The sequence below is a fragment of the Histoplasma capsulatum genome, genomic scaffold (assembly GCF_000149585.1).
Source record: "Histoplasma capsulatum NAm1 scaffold_7 genomic scaffold, whole genome shotgun sequence".
NCBI classification, from domain to species: Eukaryota; Fungi; Ascomycota; class Eurotiomycetes; order Onygenales; family Ajellomycetaceae; genus Histoplasma; species Histoplasma mississippiense.
In genome coordinates, this window is record NW_001813976.1 from 727,629 (window position 1) to 753,644 (window position 26,016).

A 26,016-nucleotide genomic window follows, 5' to 3' on the forward strand; every position below is an offset into this window, starting at 1 on the left:
ACACTCACTCACTCTCAGCTGAAAAAGATGAAGAATGCGACGATGTGTGGACCAGCGTGCTGGTTCAGAGAACGCGAAGCGAACTTGGTCAGGATCTGGGCCCTGGAGGTAATCATAGTACACGTGCATACTACTCCATAGTATTCTAGTATTCGTCGGAATCTGCATTTGATGCTCGCAGCTTCCTGTTCTCTTCCACTTTATTTCCAAGTATACTAGTACTACTGCTAATCTCGCTGGACTCCACTGTAAAATAGACCTGGCTGCATCTCATTCTGTACTCATCTCTACAGCAGTAGGCACACTACTACTGCTCATTACGGTAAAATGGTGTGTCATAGGAGCCCAGCGAGTCAGCAATTTAGCACGGGTTGACAAAGTAATCAAGGCGCCGCGGCGATGTTCCTGTATAGTAGTAGTACATATCTGTATACCAGTTCTCATGTTAATTCGGTGACGATTTCTTATCCAAACTGGAGGTCAACGCTTGTTGGTACTAGTATGTTTGTGCTCGTCAAAACTCTTTGTTCTAGGCATGCATGACGACTCTGGGAAGTCGTCACATTCTGCTTCCTGGAAGTATTCGGTCATGTCATGGAGTAATATATTTTCTTGGGCTGTACGTTGAAAATCATTCTGGCTCGCCTCTCTTCAGTTTCGAATAAAAATAGAGGTTCTTGTACATGAAATGGTACAGCGTTACGGTTCTGCAGGGAACCCTTTCCTTTCTCCTTATCTTCCGGAAGCAGTAAAAAAGTCGTTGAACATCTGGATTCCCACATGGAAAGATCTCTCGATCCGCTGAATTAAAAGCGCCCGTAAACGTTCTGTATGAAACTGGCCGCACAGGAAATCCCCAGGTTTCAAAAAAAAAAAAAAAAAAAAAAAAAAGGCTGGAAAAGCCCTTGAAACCACATTGCAAAAATAGTGGTGATGTTATGCGTCATGATGCAATGGCGATGTGCAGAAATCAGTTCTCTGCAATGAGTATTCTGAAATAGAAGGAGACCCAATGGGCAAAAAATTCCTGTGTACATTTCAATTGCGACCAGGTGGCACTTCTTCGCGAAGGATAAGAAGGGGGCCCTATCGCAGATAAGCAGCAGTTCTCTCTCTCGTTCTCTCTCGTTCTCTCTCGATCTCTCTCTCGCTCTCGAGAATTGGATTATTAAAATTGGAAAATTGGATAAAAATAAAATCCAGAAAAAGAAACGTCACAAAGAGGGAAATCTCCGAAGCGGTGAGAGAATCAACACTCACATATTTTCTCTGCCTCGATCCTCTGTGCCCTTGGAGTGTCTGAGCCGTCCGCTGTACATAATATATCCTGCGCCCAGTCGATGCTACTACTCTCACCTCCTATTGCATCATTTCCGACGCAGATAATTCGCGAGAACTCCCGCAAATGCTGATGAAGGCGTGCAACAAGCGGCCAGGAAAAGCACTCCTAGCACGGCTTTGCTGGGAGAGAGAACCAAGGTTAGTGGTGACTAGGGCAGGAAGGGATAAAGACACAATATTTGCTTTCCCCCCTCAGTTGTCGTAGAAGAAGAAGACAGGCGGCTATTCGTGGTCGCTCCCTTTGACTTGAAACCAAGCCAGATATCCGATGATAGTTCCACAGTAGCTGGGACCAACGGAGAAGAAGGGGTGCAGTCTTTGAGCCTGGAGAAAAGCGTTTCGTTTTCTTTTTATTTTAGCTTTTGACTATCCCCGTTTTACCTTGAAGCTAACGGTATTCTTTTGGTGGTTAACCATTGTCGATGTTAAGGCCGCGAAACATGTGCAGCTCCGACGAGTGGATACAGCGAAGAAAGTGTGGTGAGATTTTGAGCATTTTGTTTCTCTGCGTTCCTTCTCTCTATCCACCAGCCCGCAAAATGGGGGTTTTCCCATAACACGATATTTCCCTGCAGAAAAAAGAAAGAGAAAAAAAATATCTCCTCTATTGATGTTGTTGTAGCATTTGTTGGAATATGAAGTTTGTTGCAAAACATGGCGGAAATAAATACTGTGCTGCCCTTTATTAAATATTGTCTTTGGCGGTAACAGCGACGCAAAACAACTTCACCTCCTCCCAAGGAAAACACCATCCCAAACAACCCGCGCCGCTGTTCACTAGGCATGCGTCGGTGAAATGGTTGGCGTTGCACAGAACATTACCCTCCTCTGGTGTCTGACTGCTTAGTTAATAATAACGCCTTCATCTCCCTTGAGCGTTTGCTAATGGACGGAATCATGGATGATTCAGACTTCGATGGCCCTTCTGATATCGAACTGGAGCTCGACAGACGGCCCCAATTCCAACCCCAACATAGCTTCTGCAATGGAGAGACACCTCCTGATGTCCGGATAACCAATCCCTGGGGCGTGGGCCATCGCGTCCAGGCAGTTCGCTCTGTCCTCGCTCTTGTGCTTGACGAGGAATGTGTCTTTGCGGGCTTGCAGGGCGGCGATATTGTGGTATGTGTACCTCACGAGTTTTAAGAATTTATATACATATCCGAAAGGAAAATTATCAAGCTACTAACGATGTGATATTTATGCCTGATTCATCCAGGCTTGGTCTCTCGATACTTACGAACTGATCCTATCAGTAAAGGCTCATCAGGAGAGTGTCCTAGGTTTGTACCTCTCTGAGGATGGGAGCCTCCTGTTCTCAAGTGGCGGCGACTCTGTTGTTAATGTATGTTGTCGTACTGTCCTGCCACTCCAATCAATTTGTGAAATGGTATTTCATGTATAACTAGAATACGGAGACTAATACTGGCTAGGTTTGGTCAACGAGGACTTTTGAACGCCTCTACTCGATTTACTCTCATCACGATGTAGGTGATCTGTTCACAGTGGTGTACTCGTCCGATCTGAAAACAGTTTATTGCGGGGGTCAAAACACAAGCATTCAAGTACGGTTTCCTTCATCTTGCCCCTGTTTTATGTTGATAGCTGATTCTCAATAGTGGAGTGACCTCCAACTGGATGCCCCTCCACGTCCGCCTATTCCTATTCATCCGTCAAACAGAAGGCATCGATTTTTTGATTCCAAGGGACCTGGTGGCATTGTTACATTAAATCCTGATGCCGGAGAAGCGGTTCAGAAATTGGGTCTTGGTGGCCAGAGCCTCAGCTTCAAAAGAGACCAGCACAAGCTATATGCTCATAATGGTTATATATATTGCATGCTATTAGTCAGAGGCTTAGAGGAGTGGGCCAATGGCGATGAAGTACTTCTGACGGGCTCTGGAGATGGGTCAGTCAAGCTTTGGGAGCTCAGCAAATGTCCAGAAGGTTCCCCGGTCGAACTAGCCGAGTTGAAGAATGGCAGCGATTCGGTACTCTCCATTGCTGTCGATGGTGCGTTCCTTTACTGTGGCCTCTCAGGAGGCGCAGTTTACATATGGAACCTTGATTCTCGTCAGATCATCAGGAAGCTCACTGCCCACAGTGGAGACATCTGGGCAATTGACGTTGTGGGAAATGTTATTATTACTGGCGACTCCTCTGGTATCATTAGGGTATTTATGCACTGCTGTCTATATTTTCTATGTCTCTCGCTAACCATTGATGGCAGAAATTTAACTCCAGATTCGAAGAGGTCGGCTCATGGATTGCTCACGAAGGAACGATGCTGGCATCAGCTGCTGGTGTTTTCAAAGACAGGCGTATATATGCTACTGGCGGCAATGATAATACAGTCGCTATTTGGGAGTTAACAGATCATCCCCAAGATTTCCAAGAGATGCCTGCAGTTGGCAACGGTATAGAGACATAATGCCCTCTATAATACTCATTTACTAATATCTTTTTAGATGAGTTGGTCAATACCCTGGCAAAATTTGTTTCTTTTAAGACAGTATCTGCGAGACCCAAATTTGCTGGAGAATGTAACCAGGGCGCCGCGTTTCTTCGTCGTCACTGCAATTATTTGGGTGCGAAAACTAAACTGTTGGCGACGGGGCCAAATACAAATCCTATCGTATTTGCCAGATTTGACGCAGCGTCGAAGTCATCAGCCAACAAAACTGTCCTCTTTTACGGCCACTATGATGTTGTCGGTGCGGATACTAACCATCTGAAATGGAATACGGATCCGTTCCAACTTTGTTCGATTAATGGATTTTTGTATGGTCGAGGCGTGTCGGACAACAAAGGCCCGGTTCTCGCTGCTCTATATGCTGCTGCGGAGCTTGCCCAGAAGAAAAAATTAAGCTGCAATGTCGTCTTTTTAATTGAAGGCGAGGAAGAGTCCGGCTCTCAAGGATTTTCGTATACAGTTCGAAAACACAAAGATTTGATAGGAGAAGTTGACTGGATCCTCCTGGCGAATAGTTACTGGCTGGACGATCACATCCCATGCCTGACGTACGGGCTAAGAGGGGTGGTTCATGCTAATTTTGTTGTGACAAGCAGTAACCCTGATTTGCATAGTGGAATCGACGGTAGTTCTCTTCTTGATGAACCACTGAAGGATCTGACAATGCTTCTTGGTACTCTCGTTGGTGCGAAAGGGAAGATAAATATTCCAGGGTTCCATGAGCCAGTCTTCCCTCTAACTGAAGCGGAAAGGAGGCGATATGATGCAATTGCCAAAGCCCTACTTCCTCACCACCCCGAAATTGAGGACTACGAAGCTTTCACCGATTCCCTAATGCACCGTTGGCGTGAGCCATCGCTCACAATCCATCGCATAGAAGTTCCGGGCTGCCAAAATACATCCACAACTATATCGCGAAGAGCGCGAGCAACACTATCCGTCCGAATAGTGCCCAACCAAGACGTAGACAAAGTGGCCGCTGACCTGGCGGAGTTTGCACACGCTCAATTTGCAAAGTTTGACTCTCAGAACATCTTGACGGTTGAAATAACAGGGAAAGCGGAACCGTGGCTAGGAGATCCTGAGAACGACATCTTCAAATTGCTTTCGCGCGCTGTCACCGCAGCGTGGTCTTCCGCCAAGGGGGACCGTCACTACAACTACCCCCCTGTTAATCCTTCCAACCAACTATCTCGTCGCGAACCCCTCCGCACAAACTCAACGGACAGTGTGGCCTCGAATATCGGCAGAATAATTTCCTCATCATCCTCAGTACCAAAAACTCGCTCAGGACACAGGCTTTCGGCACCCACGGTGCCGACCTCTTCAACCCTCACGCACGGCTCTGACCTTCCAGGCACCAAACCTCCCAGCAGACCACCCGCACCCTGCCTACATAATGCATCTCCATCCCCTTGCGATGCAATCTCAGCAGCAGCAGCATCTGGGACGATGCGGTCCAATGACCATGGATCCCAACAATCCCACACCCGGGAATCTAAGTCAACATCCCATGCCCCATTATCGATTGCGCGCCCTTGCCAGTTGATCCAGCCCATCTACATCCGCGAGGGCGGATCGATCCCGACAATCCGCTATCTGGAGAAAGAATTCAACGCGCCGGCCGCTCATTTACCCTGCGGCCAAGCAAGTGACCATGCACACTTGGACAATGAGCGACTGAGAGTTGAGAATTTGTATAAGAGTCGAGAGATTATGGCGCGGGTATTTAGGGATTTGGGAAAGGATGTGAATGTGAATGGTAATGATGGCGTTCTCGAGGACGATAGTGCTGGTAGTGAAACAGAGGGCGGGTGGCTTGCAGAGGAGTAGAAAAAGCAGATAAACTGATAGATGGAATGAGGGATGATGAAAAGTGTTCATGGGGTCGTTGGTATCAAGCATCAGGATATCTTCTTGTTCCAATCGGACCCTTTGCTCTACCCGCCTCGTTTCTGACCCCTTATCAATTGTTCTTTCCAGAACTGTTTTCTCCTCCTATGATGTATTGATAAAACCTTTTTTTTTTTCTTCTTCTTTCGCTTGGGGAGTTCCATTCTCTCCAATCTCTCGTTTACTTTGCTATATCCTTTTAATTCGCTCTCCGCCTTCTTTATCCACTCGCATTATTTTTTTTTTCCACATCTTTCGAAAATCCCACACCCGGACACACGCATGGCACGAAAAATGAAACAGAACCTAGAAAAAAAAAAAAAAAAAAACTAATGACCTTATATTATAGTTATAATGCCTTATATTATATAATGACCCCGTATCATCCTTTCCCACATCCCTTTACAAGGAGAAAATACCTGTTGAAATTCAAACGCAGCATGCATGCATACAATTAAAACAACCCAAAAAAAAAAAAAAAAAAAAAAAAAAAAAAAAAAAAAAAAAAAAATTACAAAAATACAAAAATACAATGCCATGTATCTATACAGAGGTAATACAACCCACTCCCACGCGAAACGCTATGATAATACAATACAATAAAAATCCTGTAGTACCGCTTCTCAAACACACACACACACACACACACACACATGTAAACATGTAAAATACAGGACAGGATTGGTTGCGTTGCGTTTCACCAAATCCTCTTCGCCGCCATCTCATATCTCATCACCTTTTCAATCCCATCACCTCCAGCACTACCACTAGGCTTCCCAACTCTATCCAGCTCCTCTTTTTCTCTTAATCGCCTTGCGCCTTCTGGGTCATCGGCATATATCCACCGTCTACGATCCTCACCCACCTCCACAGCACCCCAACCGCCAACGCGGCGAGCACCCTCGACGAAGTCAGGATTCGACGCTGTTGTAGCTTGGGAGTTGGAGGGTTCTCGCTGTGGTGCTGGTGCTGGTGTTGGTGTTGATATAGTCGCGGTGGATTGTTTTGCTGATAGTTTGGACGAGGTGGGGTTCGTGGATATCTGCCGTTCTCGGGATTTCATTTTCTTATAGCGGGCGCGGGCGTAGCTGAGAAGGATTATGCTGAGGATGAGTTTTGTGAAGAGGAGGGTGAGGTATAAGATGAGGACGAGGATGATGGTGAAAATTGTGATGAAGGATGCAGGAGACGGGGTGGTGTGGGCTACCATCGTTTGGAATAGTGAGGAGACTTTAGTGAAGAGGCTGGCATCGAGAGGGTAGAGGGGGAGAATAAACGGGGGAGAGGGTGACGGGGATGGGGAGTAATGGTCGTGGATTGACGTCAGGGACGTGGTGTTTGACGGCGCGACGAAGGATTGTGTCTGTGGCAACCAGGAGGTTAGGAACATCTGGTATGTTTGGATGGAGACGCGGAAGAAGAGGCAAGCGAGCGGAATGACAGGAAGACCTAAGCGGCGGTTAAGATTCTGATCTGCGAAGGCGTTTGTATAGTAGTCCTTGGCTAGTATGTCAAGGAATCGGCCGTACATCGCGGGACGGGTATTGTTCATATCCAACTGGATGTATGCATGCTTCAACCAGTCGACTAGCATCTCAGAACCTAAGACGACGAGGCCAAGGCCCCAGAAGGTGACCGATCGTTGGGAGGAATGAGTTCACTTTGCTAAGCGAGGAGAGGAGAGATGATGGGAGGATGGTGAAGGCTTGTGGAAGAATGGATGATGTGGCTCGCTGGGTGTTGAAAACTGATGTAGCATTCGCGTTCGCAGCCGGCTTGCTACCAGCAAATAGGCTCAAACCACTGCCAAAGCTAAAGATACCAGTTTCAACAATATTTCGAGACGCAATAATTGTAAGCATCAACCAGAGTTGAAACCGCTCAACCACGTCGGCACAGGTGAGTTGGAAGAGATTCTCCTTTTCGAATTTTTTGAAGACGGTGGATTTAATTTCTACAAATTGGTTCGACAATAGGAGAGTAATCAGTGCATTTGAATAAGAATTCACCGCCACATTAAGTGTGATGACCTGATAGAAAAGTGCGGCAGAATGTATAACGGTATATATCAGCGCGATGATAAACAGCCAAAGTGGGCGGAGAATCTTGCTGCGGCCATCGGGTTTTCTCTCAAGAGCTTCGCGTGAAAATAGACATTCGAGGACGTCCTGGCCAATGGCTGATAGAAGTCTGTCGCCAACCTACATATCCAGGGTTATTAGCCTGGGGGAAACAAAATGAGGCGGCAGGCCAGATGGAAACATACCTCAAGTACATTATAAATAACGTAAAGTTTAATAGCGGCTTGACCGCGAATCCAGTGATACACCCGGCTGGCATCGAAATACATTAGAATCAGGCACGTGCAAATCATGAGGAATCCCTTCAAAATATCGGCCTTATCGTTGGGCAAAAGTGTCGAGGGAATAGACCTAACCCTGCGATGGCCTCGGCTGGAAGCCACCTGGGTTCGCCGATCATTTTCAGACGCCCGATTCTTAACATCATCGTCAAGGAAGGGGCTGTCTTGATCTGTAGAAACACTATTCGAAAGCTCAGGCCGCGACTGAGTAGAGCCCAATTTGATATTTTGATCGTGTGCGTTCCCAGGAACAGCGGGCTTCCCTTGGTGTCTCCGCCGCCATACCCTACCAAGTCCGGCAATAATAAATCGCGAAATGAACTGCGCCTCGGCTCCAACATTGATAGCCCAAGACCGAAGAAGAAGAAAAATAGACTTGAGAAATCGCAATGGCAGGATCGTAAAGTAATAAAGCCACGCGTCGATACATGCAAGAGTACCAAAGAAAAGAACCCGCTCTAGCGCAGGTGGTAGAAGGAAAAAGTTTTGAAGCCGTTCAAGTTTCGCGCTCGAGGACTCGTAAGGGAAATCGTTCTTGGTGGGGCGGTGAATGTATAATGGCGAGGGCCGATCAGAGGCCAGTTCTAGCTGGAGATATGTGGAAATAGAGAAGGGAGGAAGTGGGATGGATTGGGGTACGGGAGAAGAGAATAGATCTGGCGCCGATGAGGAAGATACACGACTTCTAGCGGTGTCAATACGGTCCGGCCTTGGGGAGGATCGCCGGTTCTGGAAGCCGTCAGTGACTGAGACAGCTCGGGCAGAGTTGCACTTCCGACGAGAAGAGAATGGACGGGCGATTTGATGTGAGGTGAGAAAGTCGGGAGCATCCTCTAAATGGACATTTTTGCCAGCGCTCAGTTTGCGCCTGGGAGATTTTATTCGTTTTGAAGAACCATTCACAACCCGTACACCCGTCGACGTGTCTGGGCTTGCGCCGATAGTTAATGGATCTGAGGGTATTGGAGAACCTGAAGTTCGCTGTTCTTTGTCTGGCTCTAGCGGGATGGAATGTAGGGGTATAGATTGTGGTGAAGAGGTGAGTTCATGAATTTTTGCAGGAGACAGTTTGAGGACTTTGTCCTTTTCACGATCATGGCTCGAAGGGGACTTTTGGCTTGCATCAATCCGCTTCGTAAAGCGGATTCCTGTATCTGCAGGTTGTACCGCCTGAAGGGCCGGCCTATCGCCATAGGGTTGGGATACCATTGCAGTTGCAAATTCAACATTCTTGACAGTATTTACTAAACTCAGTTGATGCTGGGTTGAAATTGGCGCAGAATGTGGTCTGTCTCCCCTCTGGGTGTTTTTCTCTAGATGATAGCCATTCTGGATAGCCTGATATTCCTTATCCAGCACTTCCATCTGTGAAAGATCTCGGCCACTAGCCACTGCATAATTTGATCTGTTCAAAGGCACCTTGACTTCTGGGTCCTTTTCAGCATCACTCCTGTTCAAGCTCACAATAGTACTCATTGTTTTTTCCACCAAGCTCCCATTGCCCTTCACTCTCGTCGTCACTTCGCAGAAACTATTGTTCCAACAAGTGCGCCGTGATATCGGTTACAGGGTCCAATGCCACGATCGTATCGAGCAGGTTCTCATTATCTGCGGCTATTTCAACGGGTGGGGGGAGGCTTAATCGTGGATGACTGGAGGTTTCCCCTGAGTGCGGGCGTGGAGATTGAGGAGAGCTGCGTCTTTCAGATTGCGGAGGAATCTGAATGGAACATCTTGGGAGCCTGTTGGGTTGGTTGCGCAGCTTAGTCAGCCTGATGGTGTCAATATTAAAGTTAGTACGTATGGATAAAAACAATGCGATAATTCACCGGTCACCGGGTATTTCTGACTTTTGCAGAACGGGGATCGAATTCCCATCTCTAGAGAGTCGGCCGTGCATGCTCCATGATGCGACGAAAATTCCAGAGTTATATACACCCCTATATAATACTTACAGTACATACAACACACAACACCCCCCTAATCAGAAAAGGTTTATTTACTCAAATGATAGACGCATTCTTAAATCCCATTTCAATCAATTAATCGCGACACCATAACCACACTGACAACGGTAGAGAGCAGGTTCAGTATTCACGCTGAAAGCTCGTCTTGTAGCCTCCCGCGTTCCTGTAAAAAGCACTTTGTGAACCATCAGATCTCCCATCCAATGGGTTGTCAAATCATTGCCCTCTCTATCCAATAACTAACACTTAGTTATTATTAGAAGTCGTTGGTTAACATGGGCAGTATACCCCCAAGTCCCCTGCAGCCCGCAGACAGCGGCAAGTGGGGCCAATGCCCACGTTTGCTGTTTGTTGACGCCGCCCGCGCGGGCAGCTGTACTATGTATTAATATCATGCAGGGCCGAGGTGTGCACACCTGCACAGGTGGTTGTGAAGGAGTGGAAATTAAAAGAGAAGAAAGAAAAAAAATTGGTGGGGGGATAAGTAGGGGAGAGGAAGAAGAGGAAAAAGAAGAAGAGGAAGAAGAAGAAGAAGGAATTACGTCGGGATAACTAAAAAAAAAAAAAAAAAAAAAAAAAAGAAAAAAGAAAAAGAAAAAGAAAGCCAACTAAAGGAGAATGGTTAGCTATGTATGGTTTTGTGCAGTATAGGTGTGGTGCTGTTTGGTATTTATTTGATTATTTGATTTTTTTTTTTTTTAACATTTTACACCTTATACATTTCGCATGTTCGCATGTCCGCGTGTTTGTTCACATCAACAATCCATGATACCACAGGGCTGGTGTGGGGGTGATGTGAGTGTGCGTTGAATATCGGTTGAGATGGGAAGGAAGGAGAGGCGTGAGGATGGCCGGATATCTACTGAGATTGGAGGGAGGAAGATTCTTAAAAAAAGGGGGAAGGGATAATAGAATAGGTGGTGGCTTGTGGCTTTGCATTGCGCATGAAGAAGCGTGGTAGATTATTAGTGCGTATCGGCATCTGGAAACGTACAGCGGAAGCGACAAGTAGTATATTGGTTAAGTAGGTAGACTCACGAAAACCAAAAAGCCATAATAAAAGAATCGGAATCAAGAAAGAAAAAAGAAAGAAAGAAAAATCGTTGAATATATTCACACTGGAACCAGCTTTTTGCCTCTTACTCCCACTTCCAGTTGCCTTTTGCGCCAAGGGACGCCAGAAAAAGAATCCAATCCCGGACCAAATCCATCACCCAATCAATACCCAACACCACGAAGCGCAAAATATTTGAAAGAACTTGATAGAATTCCAGATTCGTGGGCGGGATTCAATCCTTCAGCAGGGAAATCAGGCACTAATGCGCCCATGCATACAATATATTGCAGTCAATGCAGTAAATTAAGGAATATTTCACATTTTATACACAAGAATATGCAGAATGAGTCTCATTTATTCCTCAGAATTCGCCGTAGGGCGACGGATGTTGTGGAGGTGCGGTTCCTGATCGCGGCGGTCGGGGTCTGCTATTCGGGGTCGCGGATCGGTTGTTATACTCATTGGAAGGAGAACTAATGGCGGGACTAGTAAAATTGCGGACTGGAGGCAGGCCCGGGGTCATTCCACGGGTGGGGGGCTGTGGGATAGGCGTCCGAGGTGCCGGAGTCAGGGGACCAGGGGGTGCTGGGAATCCTTGGTAGCCACGGTTGCTAGCGGGCGTCAGGAGTGGTGAGTATGTTCGAGGGGGAGGGGGTGACATTTGCGAGCGATTAACGGGGGAAGCGCGGCCGCCGATTGCTGGCATTGGCGGTGGGAAGGAGAATTCTTGGTCTGACAGTGGTGATGGGCGATCGTGCAACCTTGGACCTACCATGAGCGACGGCGGTGTCCCTTGTCTTTCGATTGGTGGTAAGACTGGAGGGCCCCGATCATCGTGTTGGTTGGCAAAACTAAATCCCGCGGCGTTGTTTACCAACGGTACGTTGTCATCTGAAACGCGAGACCCATGGTTGTTGCTATCCATAGCCATATCGTCATAGGCGGACCAGTTGAAGTCTGGCAAGCTTGGTTGACGGCGAGAAGTAGGCCCTGGTGTCATAGAGCTGGAATATTGCGTGTTCTGACGCGAGAGGCCTGGCATTTCTGGAATCCCATCTGAGTTGTCCTGCCGCAAACTAGGCAACGTGGGTTGACGCTGAGGGCCGGGGCTTCTTGTTGAGGAGTTAGAGTATGGCGGGAGTGTTGACACAGTTGTCTGGCGGGAAAGAGGCGGCGGCATCTCTGGGAAATTGTCGGAGGTTGGTTTGTGGAAGGCAGGGAGCGTGGGTTGTCGTTTGATACTATTAGTCCCGAGTTCAGGGTCTGACGGCCCTCGATCCTGCAACACAACATCCTTAGCGAGTACTTTGTCGACCTTCTCCTTGACTATTCGTTCGAACCGCCTGTTGATCTTGCGGCGACAATAGGCGGTAAGGGAGCCATCCTCGCTCGGGATATGATGCCACAGGAAAAGAAGATATAGGATGCACGACACGAAGAGACTGAGGATGGAGAAAACCCAAATCACGAGGGTAAACAACATGGCTGACAGAATCACCGCCTGCCGCTTATCCTTTTCGGCCAGAGCTCCAACATTACTGAAAAATTGAGAGATGGGGGAGGTGCCTTCGGGGGCAGCGTGCTTTCCTTGGAGGATCAAATCGGATTCCATGACGGAATACAGGATCGTCCCATTGATAAACTGGCGCGGGCCCTCGGCGAAAACGGTCCGCATCCACGATTCAAAATTGAAGTAGGTGAAAAGCGCAACGTAATCAGCGCCCTTCTTGCTCTTGGTAAGTTCGTAAAACACCAGGAAACGTCGCCAACCCTGGCCCTTCTCCCCGATGCGGATACTCTGCACTCTGGCGGCCAGAGGGTCAAGATAGCTCTGAGCGACGCCTCCTTGTCTGAGGACACGGACCGCACGAATCCATCGGTAGATGAGGAAGACGAAGGACAGCATGATACATCCGGCGAATATCCATTTTGAGATGTTACGGGGGATTAACTGTTGGGCCTCGGTCGACCATCGATTGAATGCGATCAAGTTGACAGCGGTGAAGCTGTCGACGCCATAAACGGCAGTAGATATAAAGACGGAAATCCAAAGAATAAAATAGGAAAATTGGGCAAAACACGTCTTCGACTTGAAATCTTGAAGATTCTACGTGAGCCACGTCAGTGATGAGTTGAAAGGGAATAAAAAAAAAAAAAAAAAAAAAAAAAAAAAAAAAAAAAAAAAAAAAGTAGGATGGCGATCCCCTTACAATGTATTCCCATTTTTGCTCTGCTCGCATATGGCCCCAGTATTCTTCCTTCCGGCCCGTACAGCAACCCATTGTCCACAAAGATTCCGAGTTCCGAGCTATGATATATCACCTTCTATAGCCCTACTATTTTTTTTTTTTTTTAAAGCGCTTTAACACGTTTGAACAGAGGACGACCTGGATCAACCAAGTATGAGGATAGGAGGGATGTGTACCTGTACAAACGTGTACTGGGAAGGTATTTATTATTTATTGTTTTTGTGTATCGGAACGGTGGTGACCGTAAGGGGATGAGAGGAGAGAGAGAGAGAGAGAGTGTGTGTGTGTGTGATCGCGATACCTCGGCCCAGCCGGTCGCAGAAAGGATAGAATAACGAAAAAAATAAAGGCAATGAAAGGATAGAGAAAGTAGATTTTATCGCGGTAGTTTTGTGGAAGGGGGAGAGAGCCGAAGGATTGTGTGAAGCGATAGATTTGCGAGGGATACAATGCCGGTAAGAATGCGAGACCTAGCTCAACGGTCGGCACGCTGCCCCTCGAGAGTGTGATTTGAAGCAGTAGGGGAGTCAGTCACATCGCACTGGGCGCGAGAGATCATCTAGCGGCGGCGGTGGTGGTGGTGTCAATCGATGGAGAGAATCCGAAAGGAGCGGCGGGACTGCATCGACGAACGAGAGAAAATGATTTGCTCGCGGTGGATGGGGGATAAAGGAATGGATGGGCGATTGTCGTCCAGTGGAGCGGTGATGATGATGGTGATGATGGTGGTGGTGGATGATCTGTTGAGGAGGAATAGAGTCTAATGTCACACTTCGAGGGCGTCGCGGCCTGGGCGCCAAGACAGGGGGCATGTGTGCAACCTTGGTTCCTCGGAGCGTCAGAGCCAACAGATGAGGTGCAACAGAAGCAGTGCTGGAACAACAACAACAACAACAACAACAACAGAAACAGACAGCGGAGAAAGAGGACGAACAGGAGACAAAGGCCCAGTGAATGGATAGTGAAGGTCAGAGATGAGATGCACTACAATCACTACAATCAAACTACAATACAACAACTGATCCAAGAGAAATGGTCGAACAAATGGATTGGACAGCGCCCAAGAGCCCGGCAACTCAACAGTGGCTGCAGGTTGGATGTGGCTCATTTCTTCCAATCAGCCTCCTCATCTCATCTTCCACGGCACAGCCAATCAGCGGCGTCTCTGGCTGACACGCTAGCTGTTTTGAAACTGGTCCTGCCCGATTGGAACGTGCCCCTGGCGACGCTAGTCCAGATTGGGGTTGGATCCAGGTACCGCCGCCGCATACGGTTTGGCGTGGAATTGGAAGCATCTGGAAGGATTTCCCGATCGAGGAGAAAGAGAGGGAGGAGAGAGAAAGATGGAATAGCTTAGAAGATGTGGATTATTGTATATATACATGGTTTCTTTATCCATTGGCTCAACAATTCGTGCTGACAATGGTTGGGGGATTCATAGAGTGTACTCCGTACAGTAGTTACAGACACCCCACCCCGACTTATTGACAACTATATAAAAGGGACGGGGGTTGAGAGCGGTAGGCGGCAATGTGGAGCGCAGTTGATTGTTTGTCGAGGTATCTGAAGAGAGAAGAAAATATCTCTCTCTCTACAGAATATATATAATGTGGCTGTACCTGTTCCCTCCTTTCCTACTGCGTTATAGGGGCTGTTGATTGTATTAAACCTCGCCAGTGGTTTGAAACTGTTGTTTCGAACCTCCGAAAGGTACGGAGTAGTTAGTTAATCAAAAAATACCAACCAATTAACTGTTGGCCCTAGGCTGCCTATCACGGACTAGCGCACCGCACATAACTGCCTCAGCTGCCGACATGCTAATACAACCACTTAGACGTCCCACATTAACTTAGCCATCCTTCCCCCGGATCGACATTTCTGTTTTTCTTTCTTTCCTTTCAAGAAAGATGACGGTATATAATAAATATTCATTCGTTTTTATTTGCTCTTTCTTCGCTGTGGAGCTTGGCCCTTGGCCCATTAATATCTCGGTTGATTGGATTTTGATTTTACTTTTTCTGAAATCGAAGAAACTAGAAAGAAAAAAATAAAAATAAAAATAAAAATAAAATAAAAATAAAAAACTGGGATGAAGGAATGTTATTAGACTCAGGTCGGCCGGCCGAAAGGAAGTAAAATAGAAAAGAGTAAGGCGGACAAGATAACAGAGGGGGAGGAAAAGAAAACAAAGCAAAAGAAGCAAAACGGAATCGCTTCAAAATGGATGAGGAAAGCCGTTAGTAACCCGCACGTATCTATGTATGTATGTATGTATGTAGTTAATGTACCGTACAAAAAGAAGCAGAGAAAAGAAATTTGTAAGGCAAAATGAACACTCGAACACAAACCCGATTGAAGTCCGGAGTCTAAAATGAAAATAGAGAAAGACCAAAAACAAAAACACGATCAGAGGGGAATTGGGTTTTCTACCGTATATAGCTTCGGAGAAGAGGGCAGTCTATACATCCACAGCAGTACTGCCGTCACCCCAAACAGGCCCGACGCCACAACCCACGGCAACCCCACCCAACCCCCTCCCAAGTCTAAACCCCAGTTGAAAAACAGCGTCACCGTTGGGCTGGCAATCGCCACCCCGACGCTCTGCAAGATTTCTATCGCGGTGTACAGCCGAGCGGTCTGGTCCCTCCGAACCATCATAGTGGCGAGGGACCGCACGATAAACACGAACCCGATCCCCAACGTCTGCACCACGAGTCCGACAATAAACAGGCCTATGGAGGGCGAGAGCCCCATGACGAGTGTACCAACAACGAGGAGGATGACGCTGGCTTTGGCGAGGGCGAGGTCCTTTTCACGGTAGTGTACGCCCCGCCGCGCGGTTAGGTACCACGACGCGAGCGGGAGAACACCGACGAAGAGGAATATGGTCAGGATGGATTTGAAGGACGTTAAGAAATTCGCGTTTGCTAGGGTCCATTGGTAGCGCTTGGATATGTATTGTATGAGCAGCCATGCTGTGCCACGGCTGAGTCTGTAGACGAGGAACGCGGAAACGAGAAACATGAGGTGTTTATCGTGGACGATGAAGTTGAACTGGGAGGCCGTCCGCCCGAGTCGTGAGAGGAAAGGGGGTTGGTTGATGGAATGTGGTTGCTCAGCGGGGAGAGAGAGATGGATAGCTCTGTTGTCTTCAGGTGGTTCGCAAAGTTCATGAGTTCCTTCTCCCCCAGATGCAAACGTCCCTTTTGTTTCTGGTAATAGAAGCGCGGGAAGGGTGCCAAGGATTGTAAGGCCCCATCCTATTGTGATCGGAATCCAGGGATTGTACTTCATGAGCCACGAGGTAACCAGTGAAGAAATGAAATCGGCCACCATTATGGCCACCCCGAATCTGAAGAAAAGCCCAGCCCTTCGCATTGATGACATGTTAGAGAGAAAATGTCGCAGCAGTATCGTCCAAGAGCGGTAAGGGCAAACCTTTGGGAATCAGCAGTAACATCCGCCATCATCGTCCATATCATTGTGCTAGCGACAGCATATCCACCTCCAAACAGCCAGGCAAGCGTAGACAACCAAACCAAACGTAACGGAAACACATCCGGAGCGTACAATACAACGCCAACAACAAGCATGTTCACGAAAAACCCAGGAATGCAGAGACAAAATATCGGTTTTCGGCCGTACTTGTCTGCCAATAAGCCATACGGTATCGAAAGAATGACCCCTATATTACCCAGTTACTCGACATGGATTACCTCTAGGCCCCCCAAAACATCAACTTACCAGCCATCGCGTCAAAAAGCTCTCCGTAACCCTTCACAATTGCAACTTCGCCTTGAATCTCTTTATTCTTGCATGACTTCTCGGGAATATATCCATTCTTCCCTATAATTGTGGGGTCGTGCTCCTCGTAGTAGCGCAGGCAAGTTATCGACTCGAATAGGCGTGTTATGGGCGCACCTAGCATGGCTCCGCCAGTCTCAAAGGCTAGAACAATGGCGAAAAGAGCGATAATGAGTCGCTTGCGGACTCTCCTCTGCGAGGTGCTGGGCTTATGGGAGTCCTCGCTTGAACGAGCCGGTAACTCGGTGACGGAAGTGGACTTTGGTAGGAACGGGGCATCCTCATTGTCATGGCGGGTTTGTTGGGGTGGCATATCAAAGTTGACAGATTGACCTGAAGTCCCGAAGCCTGTATAAGTCGTCTCGATATCGAATTACACGTGAAATGCTGCCGACAGGCTGGGCGACATTACTTCAAGAAGGATTTGTAGTTGGAGCAATCAATGCCACACATCCATTTCACTTTCTGTGGAAAGTTCAGGGTTGGGAATTATTTGCCACATCCAGATACAAAAGTTTGTCCTTTACACCCAGATCTCGAACTGAAAGGTGTCTTTTGGCAAGTTGTCGATGTTGGTTGCGTCACCACCTGCCGTAAATCAGGAGCTCCCCTTGAATGTCGCACCAGCCCCATGAAGGGTTGGACCCAAACGAACCTTTCTGAATACTCGACATACGTGGTACAAGGGGACAGTCATCTTGTTACTGGCAAGTTGACAGGTTGAGCATTTTGGTGCAGACAGTTGTTCTAGCTGGCTGAATTCCGTGGTTCGCTCCTGTGGGGAGTGGGACGACATATCGACTAAATCTGGGTCCGCGCCGCCCAGCAGGGCCGAACTCTTCACTCTGAGGAAGAAACAGGGTGAACAACTCCCTGAACATGCGGGTAAAACTCCCTCACAATGTCATTAAAGGAACTCTTTGACTCGTTTTTGTCGAACCTTGCCATAAAATCCGCCGCCTTAAAATTCGCAGGCAGCCGAAGCGCCCGCTTCTCTTGCAGCCGCCATCAATGTCATTTTTGGCAACGCTGATGCTCAATTTATGTATCTGACTCAGCAATTAGTCAGTGTTCTTCAGACACAACTGGCTTGATGAAGTTTAGTCGCGATCCAAATAATTGGCCTCAAGACGCCTTCACTGGTCGGTCGTCTTCGCCCAGATGGCTGGGACGGTCAGGATCGCAGAGGACTCATACTCCTCCGTCCTTTGTCTCTTTGGTGGCGGCTCGAGTGGCTCACCGCCCCGTTTCTGGACGTCGACTTCGGACCTGATCAACTCTCCCGCCTCCGGAATGGGAGCTTCCAGCCCCTTGGGGCTATCCTCTTGAATCCAGCCCAGGGAAACAAGGTAGCTAAGCCGGTCCTCTTGAGACTTGATCTTGTCCCGTTGAGTCTCAATTTGGGCCTGTTGCGCACTTAGCTCAGCGTCCTTTGACTGCAGAGCCTTATTCAAGTCGTCGACCTTTGCTCTCAATGGATTGGGGCCTCGTACAGGGCGAGGGCTTACCGCATCCGCTTTGGCGTTGCTGAGTGCGATCTTGGCCTTCTGAAGGTCCTCCTCCAGACTCTTGATCCGTTGGGTGAACCGGATTTTGTCTGCGATATTGTCACGGTCACCTTTCTCGAGAACTTGCACCCGCGTGCGAAGCTTCTCCATCTGTTGTCTAGTCAAATCGTCTGTCGGAGCCTGGGTGACTTGGCTCAGTTTCTGCGTCAGATGGTTGATTTGTGCTTGATGTTCAACCGCCTTTGCGTTAGCGTCCGCGAGCGCAGTCGAAGTTGCCTGCTGCCCTTGGACCTTCGTGCGCAGTTTCTGATACTCTGCATCGAGGGCTCGGCCTGCGGACTGGAGATGGTCGATCTGCTGCTTGTACTGGGCATCCTTACCGGACAAGGCTGCCTGATACTGAGCGATCAGACCTTCTTTCACTTGCCGTTCTTGCTCCTGAAACTGGGCGTGCTCGAGCCGCAGTTGCTGTAACAGTCCATTGACTTGGGCGAGTTCAGTACTGAGAGCCTCCTCTCTAGTAGCGGAACTAACCAGCTGTTGCTGAAGTTGGGCGAGCTCAGCGCCAGTGACTGGTGTTTGGGTCTGGGCATCGTGAAATTCTTGGGCCTTGGCGGCAACCTCAAGGGCTCCAAAGGAGCGCCGGGCTTCTTGGAGCTCACCCTCCATATTGACGATTACCCGGCCCGTTTCCTGGATCTCGCGGGTATGAGCCACGATCTCCTGATTCTTGGCCTCGAGTTCTTGGCGAAGGTCCGCAATCTCCTTGTCCTTTCCTGCTCTGACTTCTTCGGCGTGCCTTCTCGCTGCTTGGATCTCCACCTCAAGCTCCTGCGTTCGGCTCGAGTGGGTGATGAGGGCCGTGTTGTGCGTCTCATTGAGTGCCGCGACGGAAAGAGCGTGCGCGCTGCGTTCACCTTCCAAGAGGCCAATCGTAGCTGCAGTCTCACCGCGCTGCATTTCAAGATCAGCAACAACCCTGGCAAGTTGTTGTCTCATCGCGTCAAGCTCAGCGTTGGCTTTCGTCACCGGGTTGTCCTTCGTGGCGGCAATACGTGGACGTTTGGCAGGTTCGGCTGCGGGCGAGTTGATTTGGCGGCGCGCATTTTCGAGTTCCCTCTCAAGGGCGGTCGTTCTTTTGATATCGGCAATCTTTTCGTCGCATCTGGCGTTCCGAACGGCGTAGACCTTGGGCGTTGCCTCACTAAGCAGGTAGCGTAACTTGTCCTTGAGAGTTTGCTGCATGACTTCCAGGCTTGCCTTGCGGGCCAAGGCACTGATACCGTCCATATTGCACTCCTCAGCGATCTTGTCAAAATCGCGCAGGTGCGTTTGGAGGCTTGGTTCTGAATTGAGGTGACCCGCAAGCGTTCTGAGAGCCTGGTACCTGTCTTCTGCAATCTCCGCTCGCATCTCTTCCAGTCTCAGCTGCTCTCGCGCCAACTGGAGGGAGCAAGTTAAACTGCGCGTGTCTTGCGTTTTGACAATCTTTGCCAGCTTCTCGGTAAGGTGCTCGCGTCGTGAACGCTCCTTTGAGTTCACGAGCTGCAGCTCCTCGCGGACCTTCATGATTTTGGCGAGTACTCGGTCTTTAGTCCGGACTGTTTCCTCAAGAGCCAAAATCCTGGACCTAGAGTCGAGGGTGCGTCCTTCAAGTTCTCTAATCCGGCCGTTTAACTGGTCAATCATCGAAGACCACTGACTGACCCTCATTCGATTCCCAGTTGTCCCATTCCTTCTGGCGGGGTTCACATCGCTTGCCCTCTTGGCCTTCTTCGGGGTTGGTTTCCCTGCAACCTCTGTCGCTGTCAGGCTTACTTTCCGGACAATGATGTAGTCAAAGCCCTTCAGCTTGATGACCGTCCAGACGATGAAGGTAGGGAGGAGCGCCAACGCCACCAAGGACACGAAGAGTGCAAGGTGGAACATTTCCAATGACTATATTTTTGAGGCACCTCATCAGTTTAGGGTGCTTCTTGACCAACAAATAACAAAGAATAACAGCAATAATGAAATCTAAAATTAACCATCTCGGTTAAACCTACATAGAGCTGGTGCTCCATCCATTCTTTCCATTCGGCTCTCATGTCGAATCCTGACAGTTCTCCAGAACAATACAAGCGCTGGAGTCGTGCATCCTGCTGCCTAAGTGAATCCACGGGAGTATAAATGCTAGTTATGACATAGTCACAACTTGAAGTACGCAACCCGGAATCGTTGGCGATCCCGAATAAAAGGCCAGAGAGATAGACGCAGGCTGGTGCACCGAAGTTGACGTATCCGCAATACAAAGTAACCGGCATCTGGTTGCACAGTTAGCAAGCTCTCGTGCGCCAGCTCCAGGAAGGAATAGAAAAGATATGGCACTCACAAATAGTACTCCCAAAAGTACTACTTCGTCGCTGGGCGAAATCCAGCGGTACAGACTGTGCACCCAGGTCTGACGGAAGGGATATACAGCCAAATTCGCCGCGAGTCGTGCGACGCCCAGGACACCATCTTGCGAGTAATAAGCACGCGAGAGAGTCGTCCGCAGAGGTGACCACACGGCCGCCATGTGCTTGCCAGCTGGGCTGGCGCGAACGATACTTACCTCCTTCGCGACAGTGACAGGGCCGTCGACAGAACTCAGCCTCTCATGCACGCTGGCGCATGCGGGGACGAAACTGAGCAAGACGAACGCGACGAAAAGGACTGCACTGAAGACCAGTGGGCACGTCATGGTATGATCGAGAATCGACTCAGCGACGAGCAACGGATTCTCCGAGACCGTTTTGACGATTGCAGCGGCCGCCGCGGTGATGGTTGGCCCACCCAAGAGGCTGCTCACAAGCAACACCAGGCACAGCAACATCAGGGGAAACATTGTCGGGGTTCCCTTAGCGTCTCGAGAATTGGCGGAACGTTGATCGATTTTGAATCGAGGATTCTTCGATTTTTCGAGCGGAAAACACGAGAAAAGAGGGGATTGGGAAAAGAAGTTGTCAGCCAGGCCAACTTTTTTCTTTCTTATTTTACTTACTTATTTTTCAATCTTTTGACTCCTTTTTGGCTTTTCCGGCTCTTGAAATTAACGGAGGGACGCAGCGGTCTGGCACTCGACTGCTTGATAGTCACGAAGACGGAAGTGAAAGTTAACGGGGCGTCTTCGTACTATCGCAAAGCAGTCTGGTGGCTCAAGAGAGCTGGTCAGGGGGAGAGGTAAGGATGTCGAAGTGGTAGTGGTGATAGGGAGGTGAAAATGATAATCGCCGTTAGGCCGTGAAAGGTGAGAGAAATGTTGCTTGTGAAGAAGTAGAAGATAGAGAATAAGGAGGTAATGAGTGCTTTTACAAGACTTGAGGAAAGAAGGAGAAGGGAAAAGGGGGAGAAGAAGAGCAAGGGAAATCGTTGAGAAAAAGGGTGTTTTTATGATGTGCGTTGTGTTGTTGTGTTGTTATTCAACACGACCCTCTCCCGTAGCGATGACTTTCGCCTGGCAACGAGGACTTCCCTGCTATCCGATCCGAAGTGTTGTTGCTCGTAGTGAATGCAATTTCCCTTTGCTCTGTCGTACAGCAAATACTCGGGGGAGGTTTGATAGAGCGGAATGGTGGCGGGAGAAGAGATGTTGAATTCCTACTGTATGGGCTGGGAGGGGAGACCCCTGGAGGGTCTGGGCAACCCCAGTATTTCATTCCTTCTATCTATCTTTTTCTTTTTCTTTTCACTCTCTCTATCTACTCAAGGGGTTCATTTCCCCTGAATATATATAGACTGACAAGAAGGGGGTTTGGCCAGTGCTCACAATGAGTCTTCTCTAGGAGGTTCTATCTGGGATATGTCGAACAACAAACTTCTATCTATTCATAGAAGCTGCTGGGTGAAAGGCAGCAGAGGAACATTTTGTTTCTTTTGGGCCTTCTTAGGCTTGTTGTTCATGACAAACCGTACAGATAAAACAAGGTAAATCTGGTAAATGCTTCTTCTGGCCCCTTTGCTGTTTATCCACCAGAAGCTCCCTTTTTTACACATTTGGTTTGTTTGTGGAGGAAACGGCTTGTTTCCTTGGAGTTCTTCTTTGTTGCACAATATAAACCATGCATGATGAATGGAAGAGGGACATTCTGGTTGTTTCGAGGATGGTTCAAAGAGAGATCGATATTAATAGATATCATATCATCATCATCGTCATCATCATGCATGTAAGTAAGCACTTTATTTCTTTTTCAGAAATGCGTTATAAAAGACAGTTTTAGCGCATTTCTTGCTTTCGCTTCATTCCATTCATTCATCCATTCGTTCAATTGTTTTTATTTTTATTTCAAGAAAACAGCCATGACATCAAACGATTCTGTTCCATTTTCATTGAATGAATAGTAGTAGGACATGCATACTAAGTAACTTGCTGCTCATGTTCCACCGCATCCCACCCGCCATCTCAAAGAAGCCTATGGCTCCACAATCAGCAACACATACATGGGCCGATGTGTATCTATCTATATTTCAATATCCCACTTCTCCCCTTGGATTGTTCAAGACTTCCAAGGTTCCAGTTCGACTTTGGGCGTCTTTGGGCGTCACAGCTGTCAAGATGCGCCAAGCTTCAGCTGACCTAAGCAGCCCTGGCCCGTGCCAAGACGCCAATGACTGCATCGCGGACCCTGTCAAAGCTTTTGTTGTCTGAAAGCTCAAACGCCCCCCGTCTTGTTCCAACCGTCAACCTCGCCGAGACTGGATCTGGTGTGTTCTCGTGACAGTTTCGATTATTGGGTGTTCTCAGACAACTTCTGCCTTTATCTCCGTTAGTTAGTCGTGTTGGCCAAGTACGCGCCGTCGTGTGAATTGAGTTACTCGTCGCTGCGTTGAGCACTGGTGTCTCTACCACCCATCCAGCGTTCATCGGTCCTTAAAACGTGCGCGTATACAGTTTCGTTGTCTGGAGCTTGCCCGTCTCGTCGATGTATCCGAACCAGCATGTGGCCGGACGATCATTAGCGCTGGCGGTCGGCAAACTGCTGTTTCTCGCAATCGCCCAGTTCCCTACCACCTACGCTTTCCCCATCCTTGGCTCCCTCCAACTCCGCGACCAGGAGCATGGCAACCCTTCCGACGATCCCCGCCTGTGGCTGTATCTCTCGGTGGCCGCGGCTCTGGTGATTAGCGGTGGTGCTTTCGCCGGGTTAACAATTGCGCTTATGGGCCAGGTATGAAAAGTGGCACATCTCCCGTTCTGCAATTTAATGTTGCTATCCTTTGCGCCATCGCGGATACTCATGCGTCTATTTTTTCCCCTACGCCACAGGATGAAGTCTACCTCCAGGTCATCAAAACTTCTGGCGAAGGCGCGGAGAAGAAACACGCCGAAAAAGTATTGAATCTTTTGAAGCGCGGTAAACACTGGGTTTTGGTTACGCTGTTGCTTAGTAATGTTATCACAAACGAGACGCTCCCAATTATCCTCGATCGCTCTTTAGGAGGCGGCTGGCCCGCGGTATTGGGAAGTACAGCGCTCATCGGTGTGTGATAATTCTGGGTTTTCCGATACTTCTCCTGTTTTAGTGCTAATATTCGGTGTAGTCATATTTGGCGAGGTTGTTCCCCAGTCGATCTGTGTCCGTTATGGCTTACCCATTGGAGCATGGATGGCCCCTTGCGTCCTTGTCCTGATGTATATCATGTCGCCGGTTGCGTGGCCTATCGCGAAGTTGCTCGACAGAATCCTGGGCGAAGATCACGGAACTATATACAAGAAAGCTGGTTTGAAGACGCTAGTGACCTTGCACAAGAATCTGGGGCAGGCTGGAGAACAGCTTAATTCTGATGAGGTTACTATTATTACTGCCGTTCTTGACCTCAAAGAGAAGTCAGTGGGCAGCATTATGATTCCAATGGAGGACGTTTTCACTATGTCTGCCGACACGGTTTTGGATGAGAAGATGATGGATTTAATCCTATCCCAGGGGTATTCTCGAATTCCGATACATTCTCCGGATGAGCCGCATAATTTTGTTGGCATGCTATTGGTGAAAATGCTTATCACCTATGATCCAGAAGACTGCAAACTAGTGAGGGATTTTGCACTTGCAACTCTCCCTGAAACCCGTGCCGAAACTAGCTGTCTTGACATTGTCAACTTTTTCCAGGAGGGGAAGTCTCACATGGTTTTGGTTTCAGAATACCCGGGTGAAGATCACGGGGCATTAGGGGTGGTTACCCTCGAGGATGTCATCGAGGAGCTGATTGGAGAGTATGTATGAATAACCCGGACGCCAAGATATGTCTAGCTAATACTCGACAGGGAAATCATCGATGAGTCTGATGTCTTTGTTGATGTACATAAGGCTATACGTCGTATGGCACCTGCACCCAAATCTCGCGTTCCAAAAGGCCAGATTGTCTCAGAGCCCACGCCAACACATGGGAGTCTTATCGATGTGTCCGATAACAATGTGACAAACCAAGAGCCTACGCGCAGCGAGACCCTCGCTCGCAGCCATTCTGTAGCAGATTACGGGTCTCCTCCTCAGACCACATTCTATTTCCGAAAACACAATACCTTTGACAGCACAGACTCTGTAGATTCTCCGATAACCATGCGTGGCCCAACTCCCGAAATCCGCGAACATTTGAAGCACCTAGGACCCTCTAATCTCGCCAGCCGGCCCCGACAAACAAGATACCAGACAGTTAAAATTAAGCCCGGCGAAGTAACCAGCTCAGATCGCCAGTCTTCCGTCTCCCAGAGCCGCCCATCCGAACATCTCAGTGCTGTACCAACGCGACCCCAATCTCAGGTCCGTTCAGCAGGGAAGAGCGCGAGCGATGCCGTCCTGGCCGTACAAACCTATGGTACGATGGGGAGAACAACGCAATCACCGACCGCAGAGATGATGGAAGAAATCAGCACCCACCGCGGGAGCCCGCGGCATGACCGCTCCAGGAATCTGACTACTTCAAAAAACGAAGCATCAGTAGTATCTCGTTCCCCAAGCACCCGGTCACACCGCAATCGACCAAGCAGCGCCGGCTCAGGAGCCCAAAAGACCAGAGAACCACACCGCCGGCATGGCCCAGCTCGAAGCGGCAGCATCACAGAGCAGATCGTCGATAGCAACGGAATTCGCAAGGTTATTCTCCAAACGAGCAGCGACGCCACGACCGACGAGGACGGCGGGGTGGGGACTTCCCCAGGCGCCGACCAAGCACAGACAACACAAGCCCTCACTTCTTCCAGCGGCAATGCAACTCCGCCTGCCAATGGTAGTTCTGGTACTCATGGTGAGAAGAAGAAACGTCGCAGAAAGCGCAGGTGGGGAGCTGGTACTAAATCTACCGACCAAGGCAACCGCGATGAAACTCAGCATCTGCTTGAGTGATGAT

The 26,016-nt window shown here is 48.7% G+C and overlaps 6 protein-coding genes across 6 annotated transcripts; 2 read left to right on the forward strand and 4 right to left on the reverse strand.

Annotated features, from left to right (window-relative positions):
• Window positions 1–1,411: 1,411 nt before the first annotated feature.
• On the forward strand, window positions 1,412–5,647 carry HCAG_05861 (conserved hypothetical protein; the record flags this gene model as incomplete). The annotated part of the gene is made up of 9 exons (XM_001538206.1): window positions 1,412–1,479; window positions 1,772–1,821; window positions 2,252–2,463; window positions 2,561–2,686; window positions 2,775–2,906; window positions 2,961–3,515; window positions 3,572–3,758; window positions 3,810–4,362; window positions 4,429–5,647. The coding sequence occupies 9 exons, from the start codon at window positions 1,412–1,414 to the stop codon at window positions 5,645–5,647; spliced, it is 3,102 nt and encodes a 1,033-aa protein (XP_001538256.1).
• A 757-nt stretch (window positions 5,648–6,404) lies between these two features.
• On the reverse strand, window positions 6,405–9,545 carry HCAG_05862 (conserved hypothetical protein; the record flags this gene model as incomplete). Its single annotated transcript, XM_001538207.1, has 3 exons — window positions 6,405–7,265; window positions 7,369–7,908; window positions 7,974–9,545. 3 exons carry the CDS (start codon window positions 9,543–9,545, stop codon window positions 6,405–6,407), a joined length of 2,973 nt encoding a protein of 990 aa, XP_001538257.1.
• Window positions 9,546–11,578: 2,033 nt separating this feature from the next.
• On the reverse strand, window positions 11,579–13,375 carry HCAG_05863 (conserved hypothetical protein; the record flags this gene model as incomplete). Its single annotated transcript, XM_001538208.1, has 3 exons — window positions 11,579–11,704; window positions 11,866–13,200; window positions 13,304–13,375. 3 exons carry the CDS (start codon window positions 13,373–13,375, stop codon window positions 11,579–11,581), a joined length of 1,533 nt encoding a protein of 510 aa, XP_001538258.1.
• A 2,373-nt stretch (window positions 13,376–15,748) lies between these two features.
• Window positions 15,749–17,942, reverse strand: HCAG_05864 (predicted protein; the record flags this gene model as incomplete). Its single annotated transcript, XM_001538209.1, has 4 exons — window positions 15,749–16,694; window positions 16,913–17,027; window positions 17,087–17,494; window positions 17,771–17,942. The coding sequence occupies 4 exons, from the start codon at window positions 17,940–17,942 to the stop codon at window positions 15,749–15,751; spliced, it is 1,641 nt and encodes a 546-aa protein (XP_001538259.1).
• A 340-nt stretch (window positions 17,943–18,282) lies between these two features.
• Window positions 18,283–21,520, reverse strand: HCAG_05865 (predicted protein; the record flags this gene model as incomplete). The annotated part of the gene is made up of 3 exons (XM_001538210.1): window positions 18,283–20,592; window positions 20,700–20,957; window positions 21,026–21,520. 3 exons carry the CDS (start codon window positions 21,518–21,520, stop codon window positions 18,283–18,285), a joined length of 3,063 nt encoding a protein of 1,020 aa, XP_001538260.1.
• A 1,312-nt stretch (window positions 21,521–22,832) lies between these two features.
• On the forward strand, window positions 22,833–25,584 carry HCAG_05866 (conserved hypothetical protein; the record flags this gene model as incomplete). The annotated part of the gene is made up of 7 exons (XM_001538211.1): window positions 22,833–22,838; window positions 23,443–23,459; window positions 23,564–23,840; window positions 23,957–24,152; window positions 24,214–24,883; window positions 24,935–25,485; window positions 25,541–25,584. 7 exons carry the CDS (start codon window positions 22,833–22,835, stop codon window positions 25,582–25,584), a joined length of 1,761 nt encoding a protein of 586 aa, XP_001538261.1.
• Between the last annotated feature and the right edge of the window lie 432 nt (window positions 25,585–26,016).